The 12609-nt window shown below is 44.3% G+C and overlaps 1 protein-coding gene across 3 annotated transcripts in view; it reads left to right on the forward strand.

The window, feature by feature from the left end:
• Positions 1-12609, forward strand: part of Fto (FTO alpha-ketoglutarate dependent dioxygenase) — a 356383-nt gene that overhangs the window by 101470 nt on the left and 242304 nt on the right. For all 3 annotated transcript variants that reach the window (XM_031340849.1, XM_031340847.1, XM_031340848.1), the window contains one exon: positions 5517-6135. In XM_031340849.1, the coding sequence (XP_031196709.1) occupies positions 5517-6135 (619 nt within the window). The remainder of the gene's footprint in view (positions 1-5516; positions 6136-12609) is intronic.

Raw genomic sequence — 12609 nt, forward strand, 5'->3', positions numbered from 1 at the left:
CTGGGAATGGAGAAATTCGCATGTAAATAAAGAAAATATCTAAAATAAAAAATAAAAAAAATAAAAAAAAAAGGGTCCATGCTCTTTAGCACTGGCTCATCTTTTGTCTCTAGTGGGGTCCTGGATCCTGATATTCAGGTTAGGAATCTTACTATCTTCTACTGCTCCCCATTGCTTCTGGTATTAGGTCCTGGCAATTTTTACTTCTCCAAAATGTCTCAGATTCCTGCCATTGCCAGTATACTTTTTTTTTTTTTTTTTTTTTTTTTTTTTTTTTTAATTTCATGTATGTGAGTACACTGTCACTGTCTTCAGACACACCAGAAGAGGCCATTAGATCCTCATTACAGATGGCTGTGAGCCACTGTGTGGTTTCTGGGAATTGAAGTCAGGACCTCTGGAAGAGCAGTCAGTGCTCTTAACTGCTGAGCCATCTCTCCAGTCCCCCATTGCCAGTATACTTAAAGCTCATGTTTATCTCCCATATGTAGCCTTAATGTCTTGTCCAGATAGGTACCCTCCATTGCCACCAGAACTGCACTCTTAGAAATGTGTTCATGTGCCCTTCCTTGCTTTGTTTATTTTGCTGAGTCCCCCTTATTTCCAAGGTAAAGTTCAAACTCAGTGTGTCCACTTACCACTCACAAAGCTATTGACAGTTAGACCCAGCTGTGTCCAGTCTCTCATCTTCACATACTATGGATCTCTCTGACAGACGCCAGTGTCTGAGAGCACCTTGCTGTACTCTGACCCTGCCTGCCCTTCTTCCTACCTTGTACCTGCCACTCCCCTCCTTCCCTCCACTGTCTGGCAGCCACCTATTCACCCTAAGAAAAATGCCCTTACATAAAGACTGCACATTCTGAAAGTTGCACGATTGACCTGGGGCCAAAGCTGTCATCATTCCTGCTGCAGCTGCCTCCTGGCTTCTCCACTCTTCTTCTGTTTCAACAGAACATCCTGAGACATCTTACAATGTTTTCCATTCTTTTATTCTGTCTGTGTGTGCACATGTGTGGTGCCGTCATGCACTTATGGAGGTCAGCGGACAACTTGTTTGAGTCAGTTCTCTTATAATGCGGGTCATCAGGATTGGTGGCAAGTGCCTTCACCCACTGAGTCAACCACACATATACACAAGTGAGCTTTATTTTAATTTGCTCCTTTTGCTTTCTCGCTGAGAGTCCTTTGAGGGCTTCCCAGCTTATTTTAAGTAGACATCTAGGAGGCTGGTACTGGGCACTGACTTGTAAAGCACGGTGTACCCCAGGTACCCCAGCTCCTCGCTGTCTCCCTCACCTGAATTCTTGCTTTCTTAACCCATCAGCCCACAACTACTTCATACTGTGGCATCTTACTCTACTGCAGAGAGCCGAGCACACTCCTGCCCCAAGACTTTTATATGGTGCTCTCTTCACCCGGGGTCCCTTCCTTGGATCTCTACAGGGCTGGTGTCCACACTCCTTGCCTTCATTCTTCTGTCCTCACGCCATCTGGCTGGAGAGATGTGAGTTAGCCATGCTTACCATAGAGCAACCGCAGCTTACCAGAGCCCCATGCTCTTAACCTTATATTCCTCTAAAGCATTTGTTGCCACCGTGATAAGCTGTATCTTCCTTACTCATTCATATCTGGCTCTCCTCCAGGATACAGGCTCACAGAGTGTGTGGAGATGTCTTGTTCTTTCATATTCCTGGAACTTAGTACTTTGCAGAAGGTCTGCACTTGACAGGTCTTTAAGCCGCCAACTGAGGATTTTTCCAGGTTTTCCTCTCCAACTCTCTTCTCATCCTGTAATTGTATACTTGGCCTTCTGCAGTGGGACTCCTTCACTTTCCATCCTGTCTATGCAGGTAAAATACAAGATATTACCTATAGGACCTAGCTTACTTTTGTAAGCATATTTATGGACATTATCCAGTGTCTGGTGCATAACAAGTACTAGTTGGATATGAAGCGGGTACGCGCGTGCGCGCGCGCGCGCGCACACACACACACACACACACACACACACACACACACACACACGTATGTACGCACGCACGCACGCACGCACACAGTAACATGGGCTGTTGAGTAACTGACTGCATGAACCAACACTGTGCCACAGGCCAAGCATCAGCTTGGTCTCACCAACCTGGTGGTAACAACCATAGCAGATCTTCCACTGGTCTTCAGAACTATGCTTCCTCTGGGCTCAGCTTGGCATCATGCAGCTAGAGGCTCAGCCACGTGTGTGTAGCCTTTTAGTATTGGGAGAGTTGCCAAGTTGCGAGTATTTTCAATAAAAATTATGTAGAAAATATTATGAAGGACAGTGTGCATGATGCTCAGAATGTGAAGCATGAAACTTTAGCAGCAGAGCCTGGGACAGCAGGGTATAGATGGATTCTCATTGGACCTGGGCACGGACATTGTCCGGAGGAGCTGCTTCTCAGGCTACTTGCAGGTCGTAAATCGTGTTCTCTCAGTTGAAGTTAGGGTTCTGTTGGGCCTCGTTTGATCTTACCTCCTGTAAACAAGCGGCTAACTCACCCAGCACCATGTCTGTCTTCTATGAATGATGAAAGTCCTTCAGACCATCCCTTGGTGGGAAGGAAAGATAGAATTTATACATAGTGCATCAAGATGGGCAAGATGAAGCCTCCCTGGAGAGCTAGCATTGCAGATCTGCCAATCCATTGAATAGAGCCAGCATATTGACCCATTATGACTAACATACCTTTCCAAACACTAAACTAAACATCATCTTTTATGCCCTAGAAGTAAGTGTTCGTAGACCTCAAGAAATATAGAGTGCAACCAAACCAGCGATAGTGTAATTTCACGACTGTGTACTCCCTGGAAAAACTTTAACAGGATTAATCAAAAAAATTACACTAACATATTTGAAAGTCTGCCAACAGCTGTTCCAAATTACTGTGTGCTATCTGATGTTGCTCATGTACCTGTCTAAACGGAACGTGAACCCACTCGTCTGACAGGATGAACTCAGAGTATTTAATGCTCATCTCTTCTCCAAAGTTCCTCACTGTTCTCTCTAAAGACAGCCCTTAACTAATGTCCGTAGCTGTTCTGTGCATCAGGTCCTAGTTTAACCAGGACATGTCGGGTAGGCATTTTCTCCCATTCATCTTCTTTGTGACTGTGGCAGAATGAGCCTGCTATCATTCATCGTTCTTTCCTGTTGTGGTGAAGTACATCAGAGTCACACAAAGGCAGGCATTCTGAAGATGGTTGATGATTCTGAAGCATCTTATCATACCATCAAGAATAATTTTCTGGCAAATGTAAGAATTGCCATGAAAAAAAATTAGATTAAAATAGTCTTTTTGTTGATTTCTTTTCTGATTCAAAGTAGTTTCCATCTATTTTAAAAAATCATGAAAATCAAAGAAAGAAAATTAAAATATACGAAGTGCATACCAGAGGGCAGCAGCACTTACAGCTTTTGACCACATTTGTCTTGAGTCTGTTTTTCTGTACTTATGTGTTTTTTTTTTAAATAACTTAAAACAGTAAGCTCTTGTTAGCTCTGTATATTTTATTTTTTAATTAAAAGAATTTTAAGATTATTTTACGTCATTTTTCCCTTCTCTTTTCTCCCTCCAAACCCTGTGATATACCACCTACCCCTGCCCTCTGTCAAATTCATGGCCTTTTTTTTTGTTATTATGTGTATATGTGCATCACACATATACATCTAAATTCATGATGGCCTCTTACTAAGAATATTCTATTTTTATCATGTAGGCTATAAATATTTTTTTTCAGTTAGGGCTTGGTTATTAATTGTATGCTTCATTTTGTACAAACATTTTAAAAACATACATTCAAATTCACTAATCCTTTAAAAAAGTCTTTGACACATTCTATAATATGGATATCACAAAATATATCTTGTACAAGTAAACGGTCTGTTCTAAGTTGTATAAACATAATAGTTGAAAAACCTTTTCAGTTCTCCCCAGAGTTCATTTTAGTCCTCCCCAGAGTTCTCTTCAGTCCTCCCCAGAGTTCTCTTCAGTCCTCCTCAGCCATCTCTTCTCCATGCCCTTGCCATTCAGTACTTCTCCCACTGCAGCCCAGACTTACACTAATTTGCTTTCTGTTACACCTAAACCTTATTATTATTATTTTTCCATCTGTCCTTCTTCTTCTTTCTCTTCTCCCTGTTTTGAGACAAGATATGGTTCCAGAATGTTCTCTGCTTATAGGCGCGTGTTGCTGTCTTCCTGGGCTATGTACATAAAGAGTGTGATACTATCTCCATTTTCCAGTTGGGATAAGTGAAGCAGAGTAATTGTGAGTTCTGAGTGGGTCTCTGACAGTCTCAGGGACGGTCCCCAGCAACGTGCCATGTGCCTTTGCTCTTTTCCTGTTAAACTTGACCCCGTTAATGAGTGATTTGACAAAGATATCTGGCCTTGATCCCTGGCTTCTGCACATATATGTACACAAGTGTACACGCACCAGCATGCATACATGAACAACCACAGGAATGAGCATGTTACCTCTGCATGCATGAAGTCCTGAACAGCATAGTGATCTGAGGACAAGCAAGTGGGTTGATATCCCTAGGCTTTTTCTACAGGGTTTAGCTTAAAACTAAGAGGGAACAAATCAGATTACTTTATGGGGCCAATTATAAATCCCGTGTGAAGGAAAGCCAGTACAGCCGTGAGCAGTGTCATTGTGTGTTTCTGGCTTAGTTAGTGGGTGGGATATGTCTGAATACCCTCTTCCCATGACACTAGTAAGACTGCCTTTTGTAGAATATTCTGGGCACTAGTATTATAGTCAGGAATCAAATTGCCATGGCTGCTGTGTTCATAGAACTTAATGTATTCTCTTCCAGAGAGGTGAGTTTTCTTTAGGTGAGTATGTTCGACCAGAAGCCAGTTTGCCAGTATTTGGAAAGGCTTTAGTCAGACAGTTAAGATTACTCCCGTTGGAGACAGCCAGACACTGCAGCCCAGAGGCTTAAATCCTGGGCTAACATTTACCAGTGTGACTTGGGGCAAGTTTTCATCGTACCAGAATGCTTCAGGGTTGTATCTGTAAACTGGAGCTGATAGTGTGTGTCAAGCTGCTAGAAATGAGCTGGTCTGAGTGAATCAGAGCACCTGGCATGGAGTAAACACTTGACAGTAGACAATAATCAGTTCATGAATACAATGTTATTTTCTGTGAAGCTGAAGGCTGTAAGAAGGTTTGAAGGTGGGGAGAAGTGGGCACGGGAAGCCTGAGAGATCAAAGGCCCGTTATTTTCATTTTTTGTTTGCGTTGAAGATCATTAGTAGTTAGAGCTTCAACCTGACAGTGCTCACTGGAGAGTCTCCAGGCGTTGGTTTTGTATAAGGTTTTTCTTTAGACTGGCAAGTTAAGAACCTGTTGGGAAAAAGTACTGTGTAGTTTAGTTTCTCCCTGCACTCTTAGAAAAAAAAAAACCCAGACTTTTGGAAATACAGTGATAGTCATGCATAACCATCTCCCCCTCTTCGGTCTTATTTTAGTGGCAGCTGAAATACCCTAAACTGGTTTTCCGAGAGGCTGGCAGCATACCTGAGGAGCTACATAAAGAGGTCCCAGAGGCCTTTCTCACACTGCATAAGCATGGCTGCTTGTTTCGGGACCTGGTGAGGATCCAAGGCAAAGATGTGCTCACCCCGGTGTCCCGCATCCTCATTGGGGACCCAGGCTGCACCTACAAGTACTTGAACACCAGACTCTTCACGGTGCCCTGGCCAGTGAAGGGCTGCACCATTAACTACACAGAGGCCGAGATCGCCGCTGCATGTCAGACCTTCCTCAAGCTCAATGACTACCTACAGGTTGAGACCATCCAGGCCTTGGAAGAACTGGCTGTCAGAGAGAAGGCCAATGAAGATGCTGTGCCCTTGTGCATGGCAGAGTTCCCCAGGGCTGGCGTGGGGCCATCCTGCGATGATGAAGTGGACATTAAGAGCAGAGCAGCCTACAACGTGACTTTGCTAAACTTCATGGATCCCCAGAAAATGCCTTACTTGAAAGAGGAGCCATATTTCGGCATGGGGAAGATGGCGGTGAGCTGGCATCACGATGAGAACTTGGTGGACAGGTCAGCCGTGGCGGTGTACAGCTATAGCTGCGAAGGTACAGTCTGCTCTGGGGGAAGCATGCCCGATGGCAGGACCAGAGCCACTCAGGCTCGAAGGATGTGGAAGCACACAGGTGTCTGTGTGTTGGGTGGCCTGTCTCACCAGTATGTCTGCAGAGTATCCCTCTCCCCCATCTAAATACTCTCTGGCTCATTGTTCTGCCGAGCACAGAATACTTGTGCATGTAAGCACCACTGTTGTTTTGTCCTCCCGTTGCCCAGGAGAGCAGCAGTTGTGGGGTCCGTCCAGCCAGTTGCCGCTCTGTAAAGCTTAGGGTAGACTATTGAGTTGCCATGATGAGCTTGCTGGGAAAGAGCCCTGTACTGGCTAGTTTTGTGTGTCAACTTGACACAGGCTGGAGTTATCACAGAAGGGAGCTTCAGTTGGGGAAGTGCCTCCATGAGACCCAGCTGTGGGGCATTTTCTCAGTTAGTGATCAAGGGGGTAGGGCCCCTTGTGGGTGATGCCATCCCTGGGCTGGAAGTCTTGGGTTCTATAAGAGAGCAGGCTGAGCAAGCCAGGAGAAGCAAGCCAGTAAAGAACATCCCTCCATGGCCTCTGCATCAGCTCCTGCTTCCTGACCTGCTTGACTTCCTTTGGTGATGAACAGCCATGTGGACATAAGCCAAATAAACCCTTTCCTCCCCAACTTGCTTCTTGGTCATGATGTTTGTGCAGGAATAGAAACCCTGACTAAGACAAGCCTGGAAAGCAGGACTGCATCAAGTCGTCCTCAGGTCCCATAGGTGCACACTCTTAGCTTGCCAAGATGCTTTATTGAGCCTGACATCACCATCTCGATGGTGGCGATTTGTCAGGTGTGGACTTGTTCTTGGCTTCCTATCATTTTTTATAAGACCCTCCTTGGCAGAAGCAGTTAACTGGCTTCTGTAGGCAGACATTCCAGTTTCCTTGCCTCTTCTAAGGTTCCGACACTTTAGAGCAGAGAGCTAGAGACTGCCCACTTGGCTGACCTCTCCATCTTTTCCTGCTCTCCCGTTTCTGTGTATCTAGGGTCCCAAGAGTTTCTCAGACCTTTTTTATTACTTGATTATTAGACAAAGTAATAAGGTATTACAGCTTCCTTTGCAAACCAAGAGTACTAAGTCCTTTGGAAGAACGCACTAGCACTTTTCAGTCACTGTTTTCTGACAATTCCAGTTGCTTTGTCAGATTTTTGTTGTTGTTACTTGTTTTCTATTGCTTGAATGCCTATTTTGAAAAAATTATTTAAGACCAAAAAAAAAAAAAAAAAAAACCAAAAAACCTATCTCATGACATTCTTAAATTTCTTAATTTTTCCGGTCTCAAAAATTTCTTCATCATAATTGGTATGTTTACTAAGTTTACCCTGGGCTTTTAGTCCAAAACAAGGAATGAGTTGAATGGTTGGAAATCTCACCAGTTTCAATGTCATTCAAGTAGTAATGATGGCAGCCTAAAAATCCATTGAAGTAATTCAGTGCCGTCTGGGAGGATAAAGCCAGTGTCCTCGGACCTCAGATATGGCCCTGCTGGGGGTATGAGAACTCCAGAGGGAAGAGTGGAGTTGGTTAGCTCTTCCTGAGGTGGCAGCTCTCAGAACCCACTGCAGTGCGTGGCTGTGGTGCGTGTGGTAGGTAGCTCATGGTAGCGCGTGGTAGCACAGGCGCAGGTAGCCACAGGGCTGCCCTGTTTCCAGGCTGCAGTCTAATGGCTCTGATGTACTTACTTCCCTCTCACGGGTGACCAAGAAAGGAGGCTAAGATTTTAACAAGTAGCTTCTATGAAGCATCTCTGTGATTAAGACTGGGAAAGAGTAAAAACGCACATTGTACCGACATATAATTGTTGTGATAGTGGAATGGCTCAGGAGGTAAAGGCACCGGAGGGACCCACAGGGTGGGAAGGAGAGAACTGACTCCTACAAATTATTGCCCTCTGACCTCTATATAAAGATTCAGGAGCTCGTGTGCGCACACACACACACAACACAACACAACACACACACACACAAAATCATAATAAAAAGCACTTTTAAAGAAATACTTTTACATGCAAAATAAAAGAGACTTGCAGAAATACAATCTGTAAGAGCAGAGCGGTGTGATTCCTTTGTTCTCCTAATCTCCAAGATGCCCAGGCTCTATCAAATAATAGTGACAGCACTTGGGGGTTTTTCACTGAGCACCTGCTGTGGCCAGACACTAAGTACTTATGCGTTTTAGCCAGTTTAATCTTGTCCACAAAACCCAGTGAATAATGTAGACATGAAGCACTGTCATGCCCCATGGAGAGCTGTTTTGATCAGTGGCCACATATATGATGTTAACTCTATAAACTTGTAATGGATCTGAAATCTTTCTATTATCATGCGACTTTGTAATAGCACAGCACAATGAGTTACTCAGTAATGCATGTGGGCAAGCCTATAATGCCACCTTGTAAGAACAGTGTATCCTGTCATATCCATATACCTGGGTAATGACCATAAATGATTGTGTGGTTCACATATTTACTAGGTGATCTTTTTATTTTATTGTTGTCTTAGTGTGTGTTCCTTGTAAATATTAAGAAAGTTTCTGTAAATAAGCTCTATGCCGTGGCAAGTGTGCAGTAGCTTCATCCACCTCATATTTACACTGTCTCTTGAGGACATCCAAGAGGCCGTTTGAAGTGATTGGTTTGCTTCATCTAGGCTTGGCTGAGTTCACTCAGTGTTTTTCCTACAGGGATAGAATCCCCAAGGATGCTATTTTTCAGACTACATCTACATTGTTAAGGCACCCATAGCTGTCCTTGTACTTTTCCTATTATCAGATGAGGAAATGGTGCACCTGCTGGCTATTGCGCAGTGGGGGCTAGTTAGGGTTCAGGCCGGAGACCTTTGGCCTTACAGGGTCGATTCCTGAACTGAATGGCTTATGAGCCTGCATCTAAGGCCTATGCTCTCTCTAAGCAGTACAGTTGCTTCAGGAATGTGGGTTTTAAAGAATTGGAATGTCCAGCTTCTAGAGAGGTTAAGGGGATGTTCGGACAGCCTTCCCTTCCGGTGCTGACTCCTTCCTTCTTCCCTTCATCTGTGTTTCTTCTCCATGTGCATGCTTTCCAGCACGTACACTCTGGGGACTCGGGCAGGCTGGATATGTATATTCTCTGAAATGGAGCCCTCCTCTGCCTTCTCTGTGTCTGTGTGGTCTAGAGTTAGTTGGTGTGCAAGCCAAGGGCCTGAAATGTCCCAGTGGCTGTATTTCTTCCAAGTGGCAAACGGTGTGTGTAATTCTCTGGCCTCTACCTCTTCACTAGAACTATGGTAAGGGTGGACTTTAAGAAAGCTTGGGTTCAAGTCCTGTTTAGGGCTCAGTAGGCCTAGAGAGGTTACAGTATGTGGAAACATCTCTTCAAAGGATTCTTGCTAAAGATGTTAGGTGCTCTGGACAGTGTTGGGACCCAAGGACATGTCACATCTTTCCTTGTCTTGAAAGACTGGCTGAGGTCAGGTGTGCTCTTAAGATTGCAATTGTGGAGTGATGTCACTTTGGATCTGGAAGAGATGCTCAGAATCACTTGGTTCTAGCCTTCAAGGGGAATCAGGAAGCAGCTCCACGAGCATTCCAGTTGCTCAGCGAGGGGTGCCAATCAGAGAGTGCAGCTTACCCATGGAGTGCTTCCCAAGGTACACTGGGAGTGCAGATCAGAAGTGATTATTTCCTGCTAAACTTGAATGAGCTACAGCTTAAGGTCTTTGTGGACTCACTCTCACTACCTTTTCCCAGGGAGTCTCCTGTATATTTAAAATGAGCTGATCATCGCTCTTTGGTGGTCTATTTTCATGAGAGGAAGCCATTGAGAAGTAATTTGTATAGGATACGTGTAATTATATTCTAAATTCATTGGACTTCATATGAATTTCCTGCTAATAGATATCTCTAGAAGGAAGATTGAAATGGTACAATTTTTAATCAGGAATGGCTTTGGGGAACCATATGTAAATAGGCAGAGTATTTGATTTTCATATATTTCAGGCTTGGTGGCAATTGCTTGTTATTCCTAGTTATAAAAAATGAAATTTAGCAGGGATGGCATTAAAACTTATAGTTAATATTGTCCAACATCTTGTTCTTTGATTGAAACTCCTTCAAAGATGCCACTCAGACTTTAGCTATTGCTTATCCTTTTGTGCAGGAATACACTTATGTGTGCATGCATGCATGCATGTATGTAGTGTGTGGATGTACATTGTCAGAGGTTTGGTTTCTTTAAAAGCCCAGTTAGGTTATGTGTATATGTTTTTTTTTTTTTTAATCCCAGGCATGGGGCATAGGATATGGGAATGCTTCAGTTTGCCCACCACAGTTACCTGTGATTGCCTCCTGCACTAGCAGGGCTGTGATCTTTGCCAGCTGCAGATGGTTTAATTCTGGGGGGACTCTGAAAAGGGAATAAATGCCAGAGAGACAGGGGCTCTCCAAAGAAAGCAGCAGCTGTTTCTCCTGCTGGTTCCTGCTCTTGCTGCTGCTGTTGTTGGGTTGTCAAGTGGTTGAGAGAAAAGAGACAAGAAGACATCATGAGATGAAGATTGGACTTGCCCCAAGGAACTCAGTGCCCCTCATCAGCAGGAGGTAGTCTAAAGAGAACTCAACACCCCCTTATTTCTCTAACCTTCTTTCTTTCCTGGCTGGCTTGCATTGTTGGGAGGGATTGAGATGGAGAACTTGGAAGATGTAAGAGTCCAAAGAAAATAGCTAAAAATAAGGAAGCACACCAACCCGGGTGGGTGTGCAGATAACTCTGCTTGTGCATATGGAGAATAGAGAAGGACAGTGGGTATTCCTCTCCCCCCATTGCCTTGACACAAGGTCTCTCAGTGAGCTGGAAGCTCATTTCTCCCATGCTGAGGTTACACAGTTTCGTGCTCACTGGGGATTTGGACTCAGGTCCCGATAGTTGTAGAGCAAGAATTCCTACCCACTGAACCATCTTCCCATCTCACTATTACCATTTTTTTCTTCCTGGAAGGAGCAATTCCCTGTCACATTGTCTTTATAGGAAAAACAATCAAAAAATTTTTAACTAGTGCCCAGTGTAATGGATTTTCATCTTTAGTTTCTGGATCTTTCTGAAGGACCAAGGAGGCTAATCCATGCATTCTTGTACAAAGTGTAATAGTCTAGAAAGTTAAGACCCTGCAGTAACTTCCTTAGGCTTCAGGGCTCTTGTTTAGGGAAAGGTGTATCGTTTTCAGTGTATAATTTGTTTAGCTGATTCTTGAAACTTTACTGTGAAGTGAGTAGCTCCAGACTCCATAGTTTATCATTAATGTGATGAAAAGCTAGCTTGTAATTGCTAGTAAAGGTTGTGAAGCATTGATAAGTTTTTAAAGTGTTATTTATTTGTTGCTCACACCTCCCAGTATCTCTATTTTAGGTCTTGGAACTGACTTGACGAATGTTTGACATCTTTGCAGAACTCACTTGATTCTGTGAACGTTGGGTGCTCCTCCCCACTTTTTACTGTGTAGGAAATTGTCCTGTGCTCACTCAGTAGTCGCTACACATTCCTGTTTGCCAAGCGGTCTTCTGGTAGTTCAGCATGCAACAGTGAGCAAGACAGAAATCACTGCCTGTGTTGAGAATGTGGAGGGAAAGGGTAGGAAGTACTGGGCTTGAGCCTGGGGTGAGACGGGACATCACAGGAGTTTGAGTAGAAAGGAGACGGCTGAGAACTGGAAGGAGAGCTGGAAGAGTTTACCGCAATAACCCAGTTGTGGGCTGCTGTGGGCTGCGTTAGAACAGGTTGAGTTGCTGGTATGTGTCAGGATAGCACCCCATGAGAGTAGCCGGACATCAGACCTAGGGGTGAAGAAGAGCAGCAGGCAAGTCCCAGGTCAAGAGAAGGCTTGAGGCAGCAAGGGTGAGAAGTCTCTTTCCCAGTAGCTTTCATCAGGTTAAATGCCATGCAGTAGTCTCTATAGACTGTTGTGCTCTATCACCCTTGTGAAGCCATCATCACAGTCAGGGTAGCTAGTATACCAGGACCCCAGGAGTGTTTTTGTGCCCTTGGTCAATTCTTATTGCTGTCTGTGGGCATCCACAGATCTAGTGTTAGGGTGATTTTCCTTCACATTGTGTGAAGGTATGTCCCTATACTTTCAATTGTGAATTCTATATTGGCAGAGAGCTTAATGGTGGCAGGATTTTGATACTGTCATTTCTATGGTCCACCACCAGCTTTATATTTGTAAATACTTGTCTTTCCTAACCTGCTCAGATACATGGAGGTCAGACAGCCCGTTGTGCCTAAGGCAATCTAAGAGATGGAGCAGGTGTTGTCTCACTGCTGATTGGTGGTTGTAATAAGGAGCTGAAGGCCAATAGCTGGGGCAAGATGTATGAAGGCAGAACTTCCAGAGAAGGAGGGAAGGGGGGGAGGGAGAGAAGAAGGGAGAGAAGGAGGGAAGGAGGGAGAGAGGGGGAGGGAGGGAGGGAGG

This window comes from Mastomys coucha, unplaced genomic scaffold (genome assembly GCF_008632895.1).
Source record: "Mastomys coucha isolate ucsf_1 unplaced genomic scaffold, UCSF_Mcou_1 pScaffold22, whole genome shotgun sequence".
In the NCBI taxonomy this organism is placed as follows: domain Eukaryota; kingdom Metazoa; phylum Chordata; class Mammalia; order Rodentia; family Muridae; genus Mastomys; species Mastomys coucha.